At 44.3% G+C, this 23,265-nt stretch overlaps 1 protein-coding gene across 1 annotated transcript; it reads right to left on the minus strand.

Moving 5' to 3' along the window:
* Nucleotides 1-409: 409 nt before the first annotated feature.
* LOC310779152 (V-set domain-containing T-cell activation inhibitor 1-like) lies at nt 410-22,355 on the minus strand. The gene is made up of 3 exons (XM_083639651.1): nt 22,276-22,355; nt 5,382-5,723; nt 410-2,956 (listed from the first exon to the last, which is right to left on the minus strand). The coding sequence occupies exons 1-3, from the start codon at nt 22,352-22,354 to the stop codon at nt 2,775-2,777; spliced, it is 603 nt and encodes a 200-aa protein (XP_083495777.1). The 5' UTR covers nt 22,355; the 3' UTR covers nt 410-2,774.
* Between the last annotated feature and the right edge of the window lie 910 nt (nt 22,356-23,265).

Below are 23,265 nucleotides of genomic sequence, written 5' to 3' on the forward strand. Positions count from 1 at the left end.
TTGTGACATCTCAGTGGCAATGTTTTCTTTCCAATCAGGCTGTTTATGAAAGAACATGATGGCTAAACCTACAGTTTGTGTTTGTAAGTTAGAATGCTGACAGGAGAGCAGGTGGTGACATGAAAGTTAGTGAGAAAAGGAGAAGATACTGAATAATGACATCACAACAGTATAATCCTAATGTTGATTTAAAATGAGATATTCCTTTAAATACGGCTAAAAAAGGTTAAAAAAAACCACTCAAATTTTTTTCGGCGGCGCCGCCAACACTCCCTTCCGCTTGAGGGGGGGGCCCTGCAGAGATGAATAGCCCCAGGGCCCATGAAGTGTAAAATCGGCCCTGCGTGCCCCACCCCCCTCTCCCCCCCTCAGCTGCAAACTCCTCCCCACACTAGTAACACACAGCCTCACGCACCCAGCGTCTATTTTCGGAGTGCTTTTTGTGCGCCGCCTCCCAGGCAGCGCGACAAGGAAATGCCAACCCGGACTGCAGGGAAAGGTTTGGCACTTCGGCGTTGGGTGCTGCCTTTCTGGTGGCTAATCGTGTGAAGAAACTATGCAGACAGACAGACAGAGGCAGAGGAGCTCAGTTGTGTGCACGGATTGACTGCTGTTGGCAGGCACCGTCAGTTGCAGCCAGAGCAATCTACATGGCTCTGGGCTGCAGCATGAGCGGTTTCTCTTTGATCACGGGGCTTTTTCAGGCTGTATTCCGGACATTTCTCTAATCTGGAGAGCACTGTCGCCACCTGATGAGTCCGTAAAATAGGTTATACAGCTTCAATAGCTACAATATTTGTACAGGACATACATAAGGCTTTGATCCACGTCCCACCGTCAAAAAAGGCAATTGACGACAGCTATCGTCTTTGGCACTCTACGTTACTAATTACTTTGACGACAGGCGTCGTCATTGGCACTCAATGAGTTAACATCTAACTAAATAGGTTACATCTGGAACCACGCTGAAATGTGAGTGCATTAACGTTAATATTTCTATTAGGTCAAACACACCTTAACGTTCTACTAACATCATCCGATACTTGCACATGTGGAGAACTCCAAACAATGGAACACATAATGAGATGTCGTCAAGCCCCACAATGTACTGGAGATCACCTGGCCGAACCAGACGGCGCCGCGCTCGCCTGTGCCAATCACTGGAAGGACGTGATATAGAAGATGGCCGGAAACGATGAAGAAGATCTTAACGTTATGAGTGTGGCAGTTTTTGATTAACATTAAGTCCATGATCAAGTCTAGCATTTCGGTATATTCAGTGTGTGTGAAAAGGATAATGTTATCATGCTAGCACTATTAGCACAGATGGTTTGGCTATGTAAAACGTTGTTGACCACTGACAACTTCATTCACTCACCGAAAAAAGTGGAAACCAGCTTTCTTTGAGGTGCGGTGAATACAACCAACTGCATCACAAGAAGTCATATTTACTGTCCAATATTGACAAAAAGACTGCAACACCACAAACGTGACCGGGAGGTGGTCAGACAATTAGCATAATGTTAGCATAGCCACACAGCCGGCTGTGCAGTATAGGTTGAGGCAATGTCTCGTCATAGACGCTGGGTTAGCTGGCTCAGCCTGGCCGGGGGTGTGGTCAGGGTGGGGTAAATCCCCCGTTCTATCCATTCAGCAAAGTTAGAATTTAGCTGCTAGCCTAGCCCAGGCAGACACGATCAGGGATTCAACCACCGCAGTAAACGCACATCTGAATAGACGTCTTAGCCTTTATCTTCCCAAAAGCGATAATTTAGCGTTTGCGCTCGTTTAACGCCGTCCGCAATGCAAATTGGGGGCGGACACAAGCGCATGCCTGTGATAATACTGGGCATTGGCTGCCACAAGCCAAAGCAGGCGTTTCAGCGCTAAAATGTGGTGGTAGATGGCATTACCCTATCGTCAGCAGCGCGCAATTACTTTGCGCTAAGAGCTTTGAAAAGGCCCTTTTACGCGCAAATACCTCGCGCTCTCGGAGCGCACCCATAATCTCCGTGCAGTGCAGCGCAGTGCAAAGTAGAATTCCTTTTGGAGATGTCATTAAGCACAGCCTAGACATCAAATTATGCTGCTAAAATTGGGTATTAGCAGATAATTCAGTGAGGCAATCAACTATAACTCACTGATAAACTTTTATCACATCGCAAAGAGGGAAATTAATTGAGAAAACTTGTTGGACAATGGACATAGGCTATTTACATTCATAACCACCCGGAGGGTCATTGGCACCACAGACAATCTGTCAATAAGCTCTCTCTGTCCTCGCACGAGTGAATACACTCTATTACGCATGGAGAGAATTACAGCGTATTGCATGCCTCGGCGAGGCAGCCATTGCGAGATGGGAATCTGATTGGTTTTGATTGACGTAATGCCCAGCCTTGCCTGGCCACGCCTGTGAATAATTGTGGTAGTTAAGACCGCCCAAATCCCGTTTGCACAGGCATTTTGGGGTGCAGATGATTTTGGCATGGCTCTAATTTGCGCTTGCAACAGGTGCCGTGAACCTTTCCGCATCCCGGCCGAGAATTGCATCCCCAACATATTTTGGGGCTGTTTTAACTTAGAAATCAGGGAGGTCACATCTACCAGACAATTATATCACTTTTAAACAGTTACATTTCTGTATAAATCATTACAAGTATGCTTCCGTGAGGTGGGGATGCTCTTTTTTTCTCTGCTGGGCGGGGGAGCAAAACTCGGCAGAACACCTGGCAGTGTCTGTCACTTCCTTCACTGCAGCTGTCATCACTGAATTATTGTCCAAATGTTTTCTTTTTTTGACAATGTTTTCTGAATTTCATGAGGCCAATCACACCAACAATGACTCCCAGTGCAAAGACTCCCACTGCAGCTGCAGCATGTCCACGACTGGCATCTCCATCCATGACATCACCATCAGTAGCACCTCTGTCCATGGTCTGTCCACTCACCAGCCCTAGAGAGCAGGAAACAGATGTCAGGTAAATAATGACCGGTTACGAGAAAAGACTCATCATCTTCATCACCACCATCACCATCATCAAACTCATCTTGTGTGGTTGGAAACATCTTGGGCAGGTTTTTACAGGACTTACATCGCCCAAAACCATGTATACAACCCATTATCAACTACTGTATAGCTTTATGACACATTTGATGAACATGTTAACACAAGGCTGACAATTGCGCATTTCCTCGTTAAACAAGAAATGCACAAGCTGCAACAATCAAGTCATGTTAACCCAGCGTCGGAGTGAGGCTCGTTTGAGATGAGCAAGTTCTGCGCAGATTCGACCAGCGCCTTGCTTGCCCCGTTGCATGATGGTTAGAAAAGTTGTCCGACTTGCTCCGCCTGCCTGACTGCGTGAGCCACGGGACTCTCGTGAGAGCGAGGCGGGCGCAGATTTGGAGCGAGGCACCGCAGTTGCTCCAGTCCCCACTAACTGCGCCTGACTGCGGATGATGAGAAACGCATCAAGCTGAGCGCCCATTGGTTCAACACAGGTGCATCACAAACCCACAGTGAAGTGTAGAAACTTCAATTGTATACCTATTCCAAGCTGTCACTCCATATTTTACATAAATACCACCTGTAATGCCTACATTAGAATAAAAATAAGTAATCTGAAGGGCTGTGTCATTTGAGCAGTGAGTGTGGGTGGCGCATGTTTTAATTTGTTTACAAACCGCTGTTAAACAAAACTGTAGAAGAAGAAAAGCAGCAGTGAGTGTGCTGGGGGTGTTCGACTTGTTGACGCCTCGCCTGACTGTGCTCGCCTGCCCTCGTCTGCTTTCCAGGCGAGGCGGCAATCAACTCAAACGTGCTATTAAAACTCTGATGCTGGGAGGGGGGGTGTTGTTTGTCACAATAAATAAGACTGGTATGATGACTTATTTCTGCTATTTCTGTTGCTCTTTGAACAACTCTGGATATTTTATCGATGAGATTTTTGCCAAGCTGGACCTGATTTGCTCCGTTCGCCTGCAGCTTTGAAACATATCGTTTACAGACTGGTGTCAAGGGTAACTGTCTGCCTTTCCGAAGCCCTGCCACTCCGAACGTTAACTTCCATTATTCGGACTGGCGGTCGTTCACTTTAGAAGCCGCAATGCCGACCTTAGGTTTAGGCGTGGGGGTGGGAGAGGTTAGGTTTTGGGTTAGGGTCTGGGGGAGGTTAGGTTTAGGCATGGGGGGAGGTTAGGTTTGGCGTGGCCGGGGGCTGCGAGAGGTTAGTAAAAAACGGGGAATATAGAACCCTTTCTGAGTGCCGATATTTCGGAGTGGCAGAACGTCGGAGTGGCAGCATGTAACCGGTGTCAAGCTGTCAGCAACGTAACGGCGGGGGGGTTGGGAGGATTACACCCATAAGGTATCATGGCAGATAGAAATAAGGTGGATAACATTGCTAAAATCTTGCAGTGTGGAATTTTGCCTAAAGGCAAAGTCAAATTTATTTATATAGCACCTTTCACACACAAAGGCAATCCAAGGTGCTTTACAAAAAATCATTGAAAGACAAGCAGCAAAGCAATGCATAGCACACAAAGAGAAAAAATAATAATAATAATAAAGAAATCAACAGCATATCAAAACACTTTCATAATTAAAATAGAACAATAAACCAAAACTGCTACCCGCTAGCAGTTTGCCTAGTCGGGGCTACTAGCCTCTTCGCCTAGCAAGGAGGGTGATGTGGGTTTGAACATATGGTTTAAACACTATAAAACAAAAATAAAATAGAGAGTTCCGCTCTATATCAAGAGAGTTCGGCTCTATATTAATACGTTTTCACTTTACAAGCAAAAAAAAAAAAAAAAAAAGTGCGACGTGCGTGCTTGCGTCCTTCTCCTGTGACTCACTCTCTCTCAGCCAGCCATAGAGAGTTCCGCTCTATATCAAGAGAGTTCGGCTCTATATTAATACGTTTTCACTTTACAAGAAAAAAGGTGCGACGTGCGTGCGAGCGTCCTTTTCCTGCATGTGACTCTCTCTCAACCAGAGGGAAAAACAAATAGAACAATAAAAAAAATTGAGTAGAATTAAAACTTCAGTAGTTTAGTAGCAGTTAAAAGCAAAAGAAAACATAAAGGTCTTTAGCCTGGATTTAAAAATAAGCAGAGTAGGGGCAGATCTAATGGCCGGTGGTCTCAGTAGCTTTGTAAACATGTTTTCCTATTCTATTTGAATATTAAAAAAGAAAAAGAAATCACTCCAAAATAGGGGTTGTTTGGTACTCCCAGACACCCCATTTGATTATGCCACCACAACCCCCCCCCCCCCCCACCCCACACTTCTCCAACCAAGGTTACCCCCCCCTGTGTTAACATTATCTCCATGCAGTGCCTCTTTATAATTGGCCACTACCATGCAGCAGACTCACCTTCAACCTTGAGGGTGATGATGCTGCTGGGCTGAGTGTCAACATTGGCTCTCTTCCTGCGTCCTGTTGAGAAGCGACACTCGTAGGTTCCAGCATCGTTTCTGCTCACGTTCTTCAGAATCACAGACAGGTTACCGTTCTTCATCTCTCTGTCTGACAGCTCCACCCGGCCTGCAAAGGATGGATTCTGGTAGGTTGGATCTGACAGCCTGTCTCTATAGAAGAAGACGTATTCCGGTGCCTTCAGGTCTGGTCTGGTCCACTCCAACACGATGATGTGGGCATTGTTGGGACCCTCACACGGCAGAGTGACATCCTGTCCAGGGCTCGCTGTTACTTGTTCTGTCAAGAACAATGGAGACAGTTGAATCAATGGAGGACGGGTTTCATTCTATTTTCAGCGCAAACTTCAAATTTCATTTAGCCAAATCCGACGGTTACGGAGTATAAAATGTGGCAGTATTATAGAATGTTATTAGGGAAACCAATGGTTTCAGTACAATTCATGAACTGCAGACTTTTCAGAGTAATTCATGAGGTCCCACATGATACTAGTCCCATGAGACCACATACAACATAACATTGATTTGGCATGAAGTTGAATGTAAAATGCTTAATGGAAAAATATATATTTCATCCCGTGGTGAGTACCCGAAGCACAACATGTATTTTGGCGCTGTTAGATGTGTGTTTTTGGTTATTTTGAACGGCTGTACCATTTGCCTCCATTCTATGGCAATACTAACTACTTGACGAGTTTAGCTCACTGTATACTGCGCGGAGAGTCACGGTAAAGGCAGTGTGTATCTTGGTTATGTAGGGGTGTTATGGCAAATGAGCAAAACTCCCCTTAAGCCTGCCCCTGACTAGGCATAAGATTTACACCCGGTCTTAGTGAGAAGAAGGCTTAAGCCTAGGTGGTAGGGCTGCCACGATTATCGCATTATCGCGGTTATACAAAAAGCCACGCCCACCGCAGGGTCAAGCTGATTATCACATAATCGCCTTTTTTCTTTTCTTTTTCTTTTTTGCTTGTAAAAGTTATGTAATCTGTTGGGCTGCATGCTTCTGGTCGGTTGGTCGATTGTTTGGTCGCTATGCTCCAGTCAGACGAAATTCTCATTGGTTGGACAAAAGGGGTGTAACAGTGCTCGCACACATGCTGCGCTTTACCCGATCAAAATGAAGTGAACGTGGCCGGTGTGTAGTCAAAACTTACCATTTTCAGCCTATAGCAAGTTGCTACTAGCAACGAGCTAGAGTTGTTATTGTTGTTTCATGGCGACGAACGGATTTCAGAGCGACACCCAGGGAGCAGAACAGAAATGCTTTAATGGTCAGAGCCGGTTGGTTGGAGCCAATGGCAGAGCTTGCAGGGAGCGGAAAGGGATTTTCTTCCGCTGCCGACCGTGCCTCTTGAGTTCCTGTTGCACCACATTGAAACGGGGCTGCCCCCAGAGGTTTGAGATTTTGTTTTATTTTTGTGTTTAACCAATGGGTTCCCAGATTGACCTGACCTGCCAGATGGGGCGGTACTACTTGACAGGTGATTGGATGAACCATTTGTCCATCACCGTCTGGAAGGGATATGACGTAGGAGCTCTGCGCTGAAGCTAATAGGCTAGGCTAGGCAAAACAAACTACAAATGTTGGTTGCAAACATTGACTATTCAATTCGCCATTCAAAAGAAAGAATAATAATAACTGCAGATGTCTGACTGCTTTTGTGAGAATAATTTTGTGTTGTTAGATAATCTGCTACTTCTGGGGTGTGCCGTTACAATACTGTAACGTTAAATCTGAATCATGTATCGCAGACGATCGCTTTTTTTATTTTTATTTAACCTTTATTTAACCAGATAAGACATTTGAGATACAAGATCTCTTTTGCGAATGTGATCTGGCCAAGAAGGCAGCAGTTGCAAGCCAGGTTACAATCAACATAAATTACAGTACATATAAAGGAAACATAAAAACAGGGCTATAGAGCTGAAACATTTCAAAAAGCAAAGGACAACCAAGTACATCATAAAATACCACATCCAAGGGTAATAAATAACACAGGATCAAAAACGTAAAAACATATGGCCTAAAAACAAATTTACAGGTTGAGAAAGGCAAAGTAAAACTAGACATTACTGCAGGAGCAGCTTGAAGTAAGGACTTCAGATAGAGCATGTTTAAAACTGGACAGAGGAATGGAAGAGACCAGTTTTAAACGGGACTGCAGGTCGTTCCACGACCAGGGACCAAAGTAGGAGAGACTCTTTTTTCCAGATTCAGTTCGCATATTTGGCACTTTGAATTTCAACCAACTATTTGATCTTAAATTATGGGAGTTGTTTATCGCTACAAATGTGGAGCAGATGTATGAGGGTAGTCTGCCCAGGATGGCCTTGTATATGAACATGGCCCAATGTCGCATTCTGCGCAGGGCAAGGGAGGACCATCCAACCAGGTCGTACAAGGTGCAATGATGAGTCCTGTAACCTGAGTTTGTGATATATCTCAGAGCGGCATGGTAGAGGGGGTCCAGTTTAGACAAGGAAGTAGGGCTCGAAAAACTGTAAACAACATCACCATAATCTAGTTGAGACATAAAAAGGCTTTCCACCAGGCGTTTATGGGCAGACAAAGAGAAACAGGCTTTAAGCCTATACAAGAAACTGAGCGTAAATTTAAGCTTTTTAGACAAAGTGGAAATGGGCAATTTAAAGTTAAGGTGATTATCAAACCAGAAGCCTAGGTATTTATAAGACTCAATGAACTCAATGGGTGCGCCATCAAGTGTACATAGAGGAGGCGAAGAGGGCACAGTGTTACCATGTGCGAACAGCATGGCTTTGGTTTTGCTCGCATTTAGAAGAAGTTTAGAGTCAATTAAGACATGCTGGAGGATGGAGAAATCGGCTTGGAGGTTATTTACTGCAATCTCAAGAGAAGGAGCGGAGGAATATAAAACCGTATCGTCAGCATACATATGATATTTAGAATGCTTTAGGCCCTCACAGATTCCATTCGCATAGATTAAAAAGAGGAGGAGGCTTATTCTCCGTCATCTGGTCAGAGGCACGGTTGGATAAAATGATAAGATGTTGATATAAATTCATAAAGATGTTGATGTCGGATGAATGTGAAAGGGAGCTGACTGGAGCCCAGAGGACGTTAACGTAGGTACAGAGAAGAGGAAAAACACCCTGCTAGTAGGCTCCAAATCTCGTGAACGCTTTAGGTTTATATTCATTGAAATGTGGTGAAATCTTTAACAATTCGGCACATACAGTACACCATGCCGCCTGTATTTGGATAGAATCTCAAACTTTAAGAATGGTTCCTTGTTTATTTATTCCTAGTATTGGCTCCCATGCTGTTTGTTTCCCCCCTATCAAAAACCGTGGTTTATCAGTGAAAAAGTTCTAGCTTTTATTGTGTATCTAAGTGCTGCTTGGTGGATTATCTACTGTAGCTAACGGTACATGCTGAATTTACCACGAGACACTAACAATAGTTGTTAAATCTTAAGCTATGTTCTATTGATAAACTATGTTTACCAATAATCAGTGACACATTAAATTGCCAGATTTTTAACTGAGCTTGGCGCAATAACTTCTCCATGCAAGACAAGGGTGTATCGGTGTAAAATACACCCGTCTGTGTTCAATAAGACAGAAGAGCAAAACAAACGTCCAAACACCTTCAAATCTCCAAAATTGAGATTCATTAATTTGATAGAGCCCAAGGCAGTGCTGTATGTTGTCCAGGCGAAGTGGAATTGGCATACATCAAAGTTCTCCCAGCCTGGCAAAACACTCTGAAGGCTGGCTCCTCAAAGCCAATTAAATCCTACAACAATTAATCTTAGGCCCAACCCCAATTCTCATTTTGACCCCTACCCCTTGTTTTTGAGCGTCCTTCACTTTGGCCCTTCGCCTTCAAAACGGAGCCACAAGGGGTAGGGATTGAAAACAACCACCTAGGAAATGGGACACCACTCATTACTTCATCATTTTGCCCAACTGTGAAAATAAAGCTATTTCTGGTTCAAACAGATTGATTGAAGTCTGCAGATTCTCATAGATAGACTATTTTGTCATCATATTGCATCTTACCAGAAATTAATTAATTACATTTTTGATAACTTATTCATATTTAAATTATACTATTTTATTAGTTGACTGGTTTGCTCAGGAGTCACTGGAAAACATGATTATAATTATAACATTATAGGCTGGCCTATATTGGATATTATAAAACGGCTCTCTCAAATCAAGCAATCTGATTGGTTCACAGCCATTGTATAAATCCAATAACCCACTCCAATAACCCATGGCCATGGGTTATATTGGTTGCCATGGCAACTCTCTTACTAAAAGCCTTTGGTTACCTCAAAAAAAACAAATGGCGGAGAAAGCTGTCAGATCCTTATGAATCGATCTTCGCTTATAACTTTACTAATACTTCGCAGAAAATTATGTTTTGTACAAGAATAGATGCGGGCTAATGTCTTCTTTGCAAAAAAAAGGCTGTTAACCCCGCATTTAACCCCGCATTTAACCCCGTAACGTTAGTTGGTGTCGGGCTTTGCAGAAAGCACTCAGCTTCTCAGCAAGCGCTGAGAATGCAGCGCTGCGCTCGAGCTGCCTGTCGGCTTTCCAGAAAGCTCTCAGCTTCTCAGCAAGCGCCAGGATTGGCCAATGTCAACTTCAGTCTCCAGAACGATCCAATCAAATCACCCGCACGTCTATCTTCTTGCTAGAGGTCCCGCCTTACAGTAGTGTTTCAACTGACTCTTATCAGAATACCATGCCAGTCGGACTTATAGTATTATTATTATATTTATATTATCATACTTGGAAACCGTTTTATAAAAGCAATATAGCACTCGAGCAGCGTGTGTTGTGGCATATATCCCGCTGATCAGTTGTTATCCCACGAGGCCGCAGGCAATATAGCTCTCATGCTATATTGCTTCAGTATAGCCTATTGAGTTGATATTCAAAAACCAGCAGTGGCTGTGAATTGGCCGCTAGTTTTTGAAGGCGGGTTGAAATTGAATGTCGTAGCACCGATGAGAGAGCGGATCGAAAAATGGGCTGCGCCTCCCGTGTCGTCTGATCGCAAAGTTGTTAATGATTGGGGACTGGCATATGACTGGCCAAGTGAACGGTTCTCTCCCATAACCAGCCGGCTGAGGGAAAGTGTCCCAGACCCAGAGAGAGCACTGCAGCATGCAGTAACGTAGTGTATCAGCATCTAGTGTTGAGACTATGTTTATGTGAAGCCAGACTCCCACTTCTTTCAGTGTCTGCCCATGGGACTTATGACATCACTGATGACATCATCAGTGGGACGCTTATGACATCAGTGATGATGTGACAACTGCTTTTATGACATCACTGATGACATCCAACCTCTTATGACATCACTAATGACATCATCAGTGGTTGTGTGTGTGTCTGTCTCGTGTGTGTGTGTGTGTGTGTGTGTGTGTGTGTGTGTGTGTAGAGCTGCCAAGTCTCATCCTTTGAGAGTGAGTCACACAATTTAACCTCTTCACACGCGCACACACTTGCCATTTCACACGCTCATAAAGGTTTTTCCCTCTCACTTCTATTATAATATTTCCATAATTTGCTGCTTGCCGTAGTTCGAGTCTGTCACAGAGTGAGCCCGCCCTATTCTGCCTCTGATCGGCTGACTCAGATATTCTTACCCTAACCTTAACCAATCATCAGTCCCCTGCCTAAATCTAACCAACCCAACGAAAGGCAACCACGAGTACCAACCAATCAGAGGCAGAGTAGGGCGGGTCATGCAGTCACTATCCCAGGAAGAAGAACAACAACAAAACAGTTTGGCGAACAGTTTGAAAAGAGAACTCAGTTGTCTGTGTCAGCTGAATAAAGCCGTGACACTCTTGCAACGGAAGCAGGAGGTCAAACGGTAGGTAACCACCTCATTTTGATCATCCAAAATACGTTATTTTTATAGAATAAAATGCGTTATAGTCACTCAGTCAGAGCAGGAGTAGCGTTACACAGGCTGCTGGTGAACAGCGTGGCAGGTTGCTGCGGTGGGTTTAACAAAAAACAACAACGTGACTAATAGCAGTTTTAGTTAAAATCATCAGGTATTTGCGTGTGTGAGCTAATTGATACTTACTATGAGCTAAGGGGATTTACAGTAACATGCTCTCTTTTGAGACTGTCAGTCATTCATTAATTAAATGCACACTTCCATTTTTGTCTGTTTGAAACAAATTGAAAGATGTCAGGGAAGAAGAAGCAGAGAGACCTGCTGTCATTCTGGGCAGTGAAGGGTCAACCACCCCCTGCCAAACTTTCCAGGTCAGAGGAAGGAGTGGAGGAGGCTGTGGATCTGACTTCTCTTCTTACGATCCTTTTCATTTCTACTTGTGCTGGTCAATTATGAACACACTATATATTAAATAGCAGGAAACTCGTTTTTAAGTTGCACAAATAATTGGGTGGAGAAGAGCTGCCTGAATAATGACAGAATAAGACTGAATAATGACATCCGACAGTCTAATCCTAATGTAGACTTGGACTCTGTGTATTCTATTCATTTTAGCAATTGATCATATTTCTTGCATGTTCACTATTCAGAGTAAATACAGAGAGAGAGAGAGCACGAGGAGGCCGACAGTGCAGGGAGAGCAGCTGGCATGGGGGTGAAGACTGAATAATTACATCACAACAGTAATCCTAATGTTAATTAAAATTGAGATATCCCTCTAAATCTACCCTACAAAAGGACAAAATAATTCAAATCGCGTCCCTTCATCGGAGACTCCTAACTTTGGCTTAAACTTGGCAGCCCTGGTGTGTGAATTTATGACATCATCAGTGCGACGGGACAGACAGACAGAGCCCTTATACTCCCTGATACCTGATACAACTCAATGTTGTATTTATGTTTAGCCTGAGGGGCGCTGTTAAGTTACCTACTTGTGAAGTGACCTAACAACGTAGAAGAAGTCATTCAGTAAACTGAGACAAGCTAACGACACACCACGCTCTCTGTCTGTTCCTTAACTACACACATCTCCTAATGTTATACATTACATGGTGTCAGAATTAAACTATGGAGCAACTAAAACCGCCGAACAGTTTGGGCCTGGAGGGAAACTTGGCAGAAAACTGGCGTTCGTGGACCAGAAGTTTGAGTTGTACCTGGTGGCTAGCGGCATCTCAGAGAAAACAGAGAAGGTGAAATGCGCAACCTTTCTACATGTAGCTAGAGATGAAGCTATAAAGGTATTAACGATCCGCTCCCAGGACCCTTAATGAGGGAGGAGAGGAGGCGAATACTTGGCTTGCAATTCTGTGCGTTTATTCCATTACACCGGGTCACTATCGGCTATGACCCACACCTGGTTGGGAGGCAACCTCCATTCGGACATACCCCTATTACGACAATCCTCTATTACGACATCCCCCTATTACGACATGCCTCTATTACGACATGCCCGACGTGCCCCTATTACGACACATTTTAGTACTGCCATTCCGACAGTTTAGGTTCGCCAACATAGCCTACATGCCCGCAACAGTGGGGCTTACAAGCATTAACACATGTAAGAGGAGAAAAATACTATTTTTTAGAATAATAATGTTTATAACATGACATAAAGTCCAACAAACCACAAGAACAACAAAAACATAGCCTTATAAAACGATTACATTTCTGACACACAAAGATCAGCACCACGGATAGCCAGATCGGCCGATTCACTCCATTAACGGGAGCTGTCCGCCACCATGGTGCTGAAATCAAATCAATCGATGCTGGGAAAATCGATCACCCACAGTTTAATCATTTCTGACACACAAAGATCAGCACCACGGACAGCCACGCATAGTGGCAGAGCAGACACGGGAACTGAAAGAGGTGGGAATACTACTGTAATAATAATTGTAGTATTATTATTTAAATTTTTGTTATGAATAATTATAATAATAATAATAATAATGACAATAATAATAAAACTTCAATTAATAGCCCCGGATTTTATTTGCTTCGGCCTATAGGCTGTTTAGGATTTAGGAACTGCATCTATTGGGTGTTGTTTTATTCCTTGATTGAGCACAAAATAATTGATCAGGAAATTTTCGAAATAATGATTGTTAATAATAATAATAATAGTACAAATGCAATTAATAGCCACGGATTATATTTGCTTCATTCAGTCACTGAATAAATTTGCATCCGCCTAGCCTATACAGCGGTAAGGCCGCCCGAAAGGCCTAACAGCCTATAGGCAGGCTTGCTTTAGGAACGCCATCTAGGCTATTTGGTGTTTAATTCCTTGCTTGAGCACAAAATTATTGTTCAGGAAAGTTTGGAAATAATAATGCTTATTATTGTTGTTGTTGTTGTTGTTGTTGTTGTTGTGATAAATTAAATTGTATAAAAAGATCTAGGCTAAAGAATGAATAGTTGGCTAGCCGCGGCAGCCTATTAATATTAAAGAAAATAAAAAGGTAGCCTACTAAATAAATTCAGTTTTTATTGGAGGTCTTACTAAGTTGTTTGCATAACTCTTCTAGGTGTTCGAGCACATCGTGGAAAACCATGCACAGTTTGATGATGACACTGTCAGCCGCGCTGATGGATACATCAACCTCCTTGACAGCTTCGAGTTCTGCTTTTGGTTGAAAACCTTCCAAGCCATCTTCTCTTACTCGGATGTTGTCTTTGATATTCTCCAAAACAAACATTTCGATATGCAGTTTTGCCTCGCCAGATTGGATGAGCTTCACAGATCAATCGAAAAGGAAAAAGATAAGTTTGAGGTCTATGGAGAGACCGAGGCTTTGGTTGGCCCTCCGCGCATCCGTGGAGCTGGAGACGTTTGCGCACGGTACAGAGTGGTCCACTGCAGCGTAATCGACAGCCTTCTAAACCAGATCTCCAGCCGCTTCACTGATCACAATCCTGCCACTGATGTGTGTGTGTGTGACTGTGTGCGCGCAGTTTATTTATTTATTTCAAATCAATCCCTGAGTCATTGATTTCATCCTGGCGCCCGGGCTTAGCTCATTATGTCGATTTGCCATTATGATTATTATTATTGTTATTTTGAGATGGGTTAGGGTTAGGGATAGGACACAAGCGAATTAAGTGGTAGCCTAATTCGCTTTTTTCCACGATGGGGGGGGGGGGGGGGGGTTGTCATGCGGGCGGGTCAGAGGGCCTAGGTGTGAGAGGCATGGTTCGCTACTGACTGTATGTGGTTTTCAGAGGGCATTGTGAACTGCTGTGAGCTCATCCTCCGGTCTCAAATCAAAACGAACCTCGATTGACTGGCTGCCCCTGTAAAATAAACAAATAGCCTATAGCCTATGGAAATCAGTGGTTATCAATTCAAGTCGCAGGCGAAAACTCGCAATGCAACTTGTGATGATAGCCTAGTAATGACATTTATATTAATTACCTCATGTCGGAATGGGGGAATGTTTGAAAAGAAAGTAAGGTGCCGCTAAATGGAAAAAAAATTGTCGTAGTAGTGGCACGTTTGAAAAAAAATGGAAATGCCACCACTCCGACAATTAGACGTCAATGTCTAAGTAGAGGCATGTCGGAATAGCAGCATGTAACCACCTGGTTACAGGAGACACTTTCCCCCAGCATCCATCCACCAGCGCGCTCTCAGCAGACTCCCGTTCTATCTCCCTTACACACACCTCCAAAATGGCTTCCCTCCCCTCAACCAATCCCCGAAGAGAATACCACCCCACCTGTCTCTCTGGTGCGTTCATGTGCCGTAGGAAACTAGCAATCTAGCACACAACATAAACAACCCAGCAACACAACACAATCCCACATTTACCCCAAAACCCACATCGCTACACTATTTACTACCATGGATTTTGATGATGATGTGGATGACTTGGACATACTGAAGGATAAGTTTCGGCAGTACTGTGAACCAAGGAGGAACATAACGTACCTGAGGCACATGTTTTTCACACGGGTCCAAGCGAAGAGTGAGTCAATCGACGCATACGTGACTGACCTGAAAAATAAAGCAAAGGACTGCGAGTTTGGGCAGCTCACAGACTCGCAGATAAGCGACCGCATTGTGTGTGGAGTCACAAATGATCAGGTGAGAGCCAGGCTGCTCAGAGAAGCCCACTTGTCATTGAGTAAAGCTGTACATATCTGCAGAGCTAATGAAGCTACACAAAGCCACCTGAAAGCTTTACATGAAGAGAGTGAAGTGACGGTGAACAAGCTAAGTAAAATGAAGCTAACGCAAAGGGCCAAGGACAGCAGTGTCAATGATAAGATTGAATGTAAAGTGTGTTCAAGAACAAATCACGTTGGTCGCATGTGCAGAGCAAATAAACCAAATGAAAGCTATTGGAAAAAGGAGAGGAGTGTTAATGACATTGAACAAGAAGAAACAAGAAAGTTAAATGTTCATTGGCGCTCTTGAGTCAAAGAAGAGAGGAAATAAAAAAATGACTCGCACAGAGACAAAACAGAAAAAATGGACTGAAGTAATTAAAGTGAATGGCCAAAAGCTCACATTCAGATTAGACACCAGCACAGAAAGTGTTGCCTCTAACAACCTTTCAACAAGTGGCTGGAAAGGATGTGCCATTATTAGAGTCCATCACTAAGTTGGTGGCATATTCCCGCCACAAGGTGGTGCCACTGGGCAAGGCAAAGCTGAAGTGTGAGTACAAAACTGAAGTGCATGAGTTGGAATTCCAAATAATAAAACCCGACTTCCCAGCTATCTTAGGAGGAGATTCCAGCACACAGATGGGATTAATAAAAATACTCTATAAAGTGGACAAGGAAGTGGAAACAGACATCCTGAGGGAAGACAAAGACGTGTTCACGGGGTTGGGGTGTGTACCTGGATAGCATCACATTCAGGTTAATCCAGAAATAGCGCCAGTCATACACCCACCCAGAAAGGTACCTCTAGCACTGAAAGACAACATAAAATGTGAACTGGATAGGATGGAGAAACTCGGTGTGGTTGAAAAACAAACAGAACCAACTGACTGGGTTAACAGCATGGTCACTGTCAGAAAGCCAAACCAAAAGATAAGACTCTGCATTGACCCCAAGGATCTCAACAACCTCCTCTACTGACAGTAGAGGAGGTTGTGGCAGAGATGCCAAATGCAAAGTTATTTTCGGTTTTGGACGTAAATCATGGGTTCTGGCAAATCCAGCTAGATGAGGACAGTTCGAAGTTATGTACCTTTAAACACACCATTCGGTAGGTACCGGTTCAAACGGCTTCCGTTTGGCATCTCGTCAGCTCCAGAGGTCTTTCAGAAGTGCATCGTGTCACGGGGTGACTGAGGCTATGGGGCAGGTTTTATAAGTGACTATGGTTTATTTTAGAGTGCTGTGTTTATTTACTCATGTTGTGTGCTGTGGTTTGATCAAATCCTATGGGATAGGCTATTCTTATTGTGTGTAATTTTAAGGAGTCATGTTTTTCTTATCTCCTCTTATCTTATTTTATGGTGTGCTAAACTTGGCTTTAGATGTGGACGTATAATATTATATAGCTTCTTTGCATGGATTATTTACGGGGGTACGGTGGGGCAGTGGTAAGCGCTGTCGCCTCACAGCTCGAAGGTCCTGGGTTCGATTCCACCTGGGACGCTGTGGGCGCTGGAGCTGTGACCCCCCCACATCCTCAGTGCCCACTGCCCAGGTGGGCCATCTCGTCGAAAGGGCCTTTCTGTGTGGAGTTTGCATGTTCTCCCCGTACCCCCCAGGGGGTTCCTCCGTACATATCCCCCCACCAAAAACATGCAGAAGATAGTCATCCGACCAGTGACGACAACATCTGAAGTTGGTCCAATGAAGGTCCCCGGGCGCTGGAAAGAAATAGCGACCACTGCTCCTGGCCTGCCCCCTGGAGGAAAGGACAAGCCTGGATGGGTCAAATGCAGACGACATATTTCACCGGCCACCGTCAGCATGAGTGTGTGTAGTGGCCGCATGCATGTGTTGTAGTGTGTTCGTGTGACAATAAAAAAATCGTGTTTTTTATTTAACCAGTAGGCACATCAACATGGACAGTTGCACCTGGTACTTTTTCCCCCTGCATTCCCCCCTGCCTAATTGCCTCTCAGGGATTGGTCCTGGCCAGCTTGCCCTGCCTATAAAAGCCAGGTGAACTCACCTGGGCGGCCTCTTTCCCTGGGCGTGTCCATACCTACCTGTCTTCACTTCACCTGTGGGATCCAGCAGTCCGATCATGCTGTGGCGAAATCTGATGTGCCTGAATACAGATGAGTAAAAGGAACCTAGCTGTCCCGTTGCTTTGTGTGAATGTGTCTGTAATCTACCGCCGAACCAGAAGGTGATTGCACGTTTGTTTGCTGTGTTTCCAGTGAGGCCTCGTCTCTCCAGCTGCCAGCAGTGGGACGGACCAGCGGGACCGAGAGACGACCAGCCACTTGATGAGCTCTCAATAGCTAAGTGAAAGGAACGTTGATCTGCCACTGCCTTGTGTGTGTATGGGTTACGGCAAGGCCGAATGCACCACCGATTGCTGCATTATTATTGTCCGTACAGCACTCGCCGCTTCGGGAGGACGGCTGGGAGCAGTGTGGACCACGGGCGGAGCTACAGCAAGGCCGGGAGGACAGCGCCCCTGCCACAGGGGGACCCACGGACTCCATTGGAGAGACTGAGCAAAACACAGGTTTTTCATATCGGACGGACACAGGACTGAGCCCTAGGAATACTCTAGTTGCTTTTATTCTTTTATGGACAGTGTTGACACTATTTGTTTTTATACTTTTACCATACTAGTTTTGTAATAAATCATTTTATTGTGAAAACTACCTCTGCCTCCTGTGTCTGTGTTGGTGTGGCCCGGGGATCATTTTACAAACCTGTGACACATCGCTCAGAGACTGGAGGACCTGGAAGGAGTTGTGAACGTCATGGATGACATACTGGTGTGGGGCGCAGACAAGGAACAGCATGACAAAAAGGCTGAGGCAGCTACATGACAGAATAAGAAGTATCAATCTCAAGCTCAACAAAGATTGGATTGACAGATCAAATATATTGGACACATTCTGAGTGCAGAGGGCCTCAAGCCAGACAAAGAAAAAATCAGAGCAATAGTGGACATGCCACAACCAGATGACAAAGCTGCACTGCTGAGATTCTTAGGCATGTTGCAGTACCTCTCAAAGTTCATCCCGAACCTGTCTGATGTAAGTGCGCCGCTGAGAGTGCTTTTGGAAGGGGATGTTGCATGGCATTGGGATGCACAGCAACAACACAGCTTTGAACAGTTGAAGAAACTGGTAAGCCACACCCCAGTGCTAAAATTCTATGATGTAAACAAGGAAGTCACGCTGTCAGGAGATGCAAGCTCTGAAGGACTGGGAGCTGTGATAATGCAGGCAGGACAACCAGTGGCATACGGCTCAAGGTCTCTTACTGACACACAGAAAAGATATGCGCAGATCGAAAAAGAGCTCCTAGCCATTGTGTATGGATGTGAAAAGTTCAAACAGTATCTGTATGGAAAACGGGTACAGGTCGAGAGTGACCATAAACCACTGGAGTCACTGTTTAAAAAGGGAACACAAAAAGCACCTCCCAGACTGCAGCGGATGCTGATGAGACTGCAGTCTTTTGATTTCTAAGTAGCCTACAAACCTGGAAAAGACTTGCACATAGCAGACACACTCAGCAGAGCTTATCTACATGAACAGGCTGAAGGACTACTAGAGGAGGAAATAGAAGTTAATCTTCTATCAGCACACCTTCCAATCTCAGAAGAGAAACTGAGTCAGTTCAAAACTGCGACAGCAGAGGATGATGAACTGCAGTCGGTGATAAAAGCGGTTCAGTCGGGGTGGCCGGAACAGGTTAACCAAGTTCCAGCTGAAATAAAGAAATACTGGACGTTCAGAGAAGAACTCAGCTGCTCAGAAGGACTTGTGTTTAAGAACTCCAGACTCGTTGTCCCTCAAAGACTGAGAGCAGAAATGCTTAAAAAAATCCATGAAGCCCATCTTGGGATCGTCAAATGCAAAGAGAGAGCAAGAGATGTGTTGTTTTGGCCCGGCATGTCTAAACAAATTGAGGACATGGTGTTGAAGTGTGCTGTCTGTAACACTTTCAAAAAGAGCAATGTGAAAGAGCCACTTCTGTGCCATGACATTCCAGACAGATCATGGGCAAAACTGGGTGTGGATATTTTCCATTTTGATCAAAGTGAATATCTACTCTGTGTAGATTACTACTCAAAGTATCCGGAAATTGCCAAACTGCCCCAGACACAAAGCAAGCATGTCATAATAGCTCTTAAATCCATGTTTGCCAGACATGCCAGTGGGTGGAATTCCAGAGGAAGTCATGTCGGACAATGGACCGCAGTTTGAAGAGTGAAGAATTCAGACAGTTTGCAGAAGAGTGGGAATTTAAGCACACTACATTGTCATGGTGTAAAAGGTGGTGTGATGTGTGGACCCAAATGCAGAAGAGAGAGGCAGCAGGCAAGGTAATGCAGACCAGGCAGGCAAGGTTTTTAGGAGAAAAATAGTCTTTACTGAAAATTTCAAAAAATACAAAATAACAAAACCCACTAGCCAGAGGGTAGGCTAAACTCAGGAACAATTGCAAAAATAACTCAGAGCACAAGGAAGACGATACATACCAACCAGGAACAGATAGACTATGACTCGACAAGGACAACACACAGACTGAGACAATATATACACAAAGGAATCATCAGGAACATGAGGGACAGCTGGGGAGGTAGGAACACAGGGGGCAAAACGGGAGAGCTGATTGGTGGGGAGAACTCAGGTAATGGGGCAGACTAACGAGACACATAGGCAACAGGTGGGAGGAATTAAGGCAGACTAACAAGGGAACATGGGCAACAAGTGGGGAGAAGACAGACTAATACACAAGGGATAAACACAACAGAACTCCTCTCTCTATTCTAAGACAGACTGTCTACTGAGTTTAGCTCCTCAGAAATGACACGCATACATAGCAGCAGGCCACACCGTGGCCTGGGCGTTACACTACATCAAGCACAGGATTCCCACAATCAAATGGCCAAAGCGAAAGAGCGATCCAAACGATCAAAAACCTGCTCAAGAAAGCACGAGAGAGCCGAGGAGACCCATATCTTGCTCTTCTTGAGTACAGAAATGCACCTTTGGATGGAGTGAAACTGTCACCTGCCCAACTGTTGATGGGTCGACGACTGAAAACAAAAGTGCCAGTGACTACACTACTGTTAAAGCCTCAGCTCTACAAGTGCAGGAGCGCATGAAGACAAGACAGTCGAAACAGAAACACTACTTTGATCACGGTGCGAGAGACCTGCCTACGCTACAGGAAGGAGAGACTGTTAGGGTCACAGTTGGCAATACATGGCAGCCAGCTGTTGTGAAACATAGCCATGTTCAGCCACGGTCTTTTGTGGTCCAAACACCTGAAGGCAGTACCTTTCGGAGAAACCGGCGACACCTGCTGAAGAGCAGAGGGGACAGTTTTCCAGAACCGGACAGTACAGAGCTGGAACAGGAAAACGTCATGGCATCTACTAGGGAACCAGCAGACCAACACCTGTTCCATCCCCTGTGAAAGAAACTGTAACACCTATAGTGACTACAGCAGTTCTGTTCCACTAAAGACATCACGCTTTGGTAGACAGATTAAACCCCCGAAACGTTATTTGCTGTAGATTACACAAAGTGTGGAAATGTCAAGTTGAGTTAGCGTTGTTACATTACAGGTAGCATTCTCTTGGTTAATGTTTATTCTGAGTCGAAAGCGGCATGTCTAAGTAAAAAAAAAAAAGTAAATTGAAAGAAGCTAATTTCAGAACAAAGCAAATTTAAAGATAATAGAGGACCTGCAATTGAATTGGTTTAATTGGTTGGTTATAGCCAATGGTATACTGTATCCTGATGTTCTGCTTAAAAGAAAGGAGATGTGATGTTGTATTTATGTTTAGCCTGAGGGGCGCTGTTAAGTTACCTACTTCTGAAGTGACCTGTAACAACGTAGAAGAAGTCATTCCGTAAACTGAGACAAGCTAACGATACACCACGCTCTCTGTCTGTTCCTTAACTACACACATCTATATTCCTAACGTTATACATTACAGGGTGCATCACAATGAAGGCTGTCTTTCAGATAATATAAGGTCTGTTCAAGTGTCTGTTACCGAATCACGAGGGTTGACAGTCCGCAAACCTGAGTGTAGTGCAACACGTTTGTAGTAAACAGTCCGCGTAATCCTATATTGTCCATAGCACTCTTCTTGCTCAGTGTTTACGAGTCTCTAGTGGCAGGGTAATAATGTTAGATTACTCACAGTCCGCAACGAGATTGTCCTTTTTTGCAGGGAGCCTGCGTTTCAGAGGTGCTGCCGTCCAATGTTTTCGTCCTTGTGGTGTTGAATCATCAACTAAGACGGCAACTGAAACTAGCACAAACTCACCTTAAAACTGTTCACTCACTTATCTCTGGCTAGGAGGCGTCAGCCTCGTCTGCGCGAGTGTAAACAAAATATCACTTCTTCACCGTGCTGGCAATGTAGCACAACATTAGCACATGTGCACGGTCCCCCCTGCCCTGTTGACATGATTCCACAAATCCCATTCTTCACATTCCAGTCACTGATTGGTTATCAGCGTGATCCTGGAGAAGACGCAAGAGATAGCGCATGAATAGGAGGGGGAAATAAAATGTATTTTCATCACTTTTTAGTGTCCATCCACAAATAAAATAATACAACATAAGACAAAATAGGAAACACTACATATTTAAATGTTTAAGCAGTTGTAAAATAATTGTATTAAGTATACTAATAATCATTTAGAACCATGCATCTATAACTCACCGCCAGTGGAAGAAGCGAGGGAAAATATCAGAGTCATGAGAGTTAAGAAGAATGTGATTTTAAACGTTGCCATCGCCATGTTGTGTGATGTCCTGATCCTCCAGTGTGTCCGCTCTGCTGCTGCTGTCGAGAATAAGTACTCCTCAAGTATGCTGCCTAGAGGCAAAGTGACCGCCTACTTACTGCTTCAGCACTGCATGTACCAGAGATTTTTATCCGCCATTCTATTGGCAGGCATCCAAACCAAATAGAAGAAGTCTGTTTGTGGTTTAGGAAGTGAGTCATGTTTTTTGGAATGGGGAAACTGTAGGGGGTTTATTGGAATATCATGCCCAGACACGGCTTTGATCACGCCTATGTACTTGAAACAAGCTTGGGCAGGGAAACTCCACAGGTGTTGTGCCAAAAAACAGTGAGTGCGTTTACATGCACACAATAAACTGATAACTGTGAATAATCAGTTTATGGCAATAATCTGATTTCTGCGTTTACATGCACTTTAATAATCCGACAATAGGAGAAACCCGGGTTTACATGATTCGGTCAATTAGTCGGATTTCTCTCCAGAAAGGCACCATTAATTCCGGAATAAAACAACAGAATATAGCTGCAAAATGCAAAATCACATTTTCCTAATTTATTTGTCCAGCGCAGAGGATGGTTTAGGTGAAAATTAGGTTGTGTATCTCGTCTACTTTACTAAAATTGGAATAGGCGTCGCTTTGGAAGTGCATCTGTCAATAATGTAGCGTGGGGAAAGGTGGAGTAGTATGGGATAGCTAGTAGGGTGTATGTCTAACTGTATCTGTCTGTTATGTTGTTCTGTGCATGTGGGGTTTGGGGTTTTGGAGTGGCAAGTGAAGGGAGCATAGGGCCAGTGGGTGGAGACTAGGGGAGGAAGTGGGAATGGTCGGGAGAGCTGTGTGAAGCTGGAAGATAGCAGACGTGCTGGGGAGAGCTAGGCTAGGCTAGGAGAAGCTAGCGAGGTGT

The sequence above is a fragment of the Poromitra crassiceps genome (genome assembly GCF_964638095.1).
Source record: "Poromitra crassiceps genome assembly, chromosome: 7".
Taxonomy (NCBI): domain Eukaryota; kingdom Metazoa; phylum Chordata; class Actinopteri; order Beryciformes; family Melamphaidae; genus Poromitra; species Poromitra crassiceps.

Coding starts and splice junctions, on each gene's coding strand:
- LOC310779152 (XM_083639651.1), bottom strand. CDS start 22,354: ATGGCGATGGCAACGTTTAAAATCACATTCTTCTTAACTCTCATGACT. Junction 5,724..22,275: donor CCTCGCTTCTTCCACTGGCG/GTGAGTTATAGA, acceptor TGTTCTTGACAG/AACAAGTAACAGCGAGCCCT. Junction 2,957..5,381: donor CATCACCCTCAAGGTTGAAG/GTGAGTCTGCTG, acceptor CCTGCTCTCTAG/GGCTGGTGAGTGGACAGACC.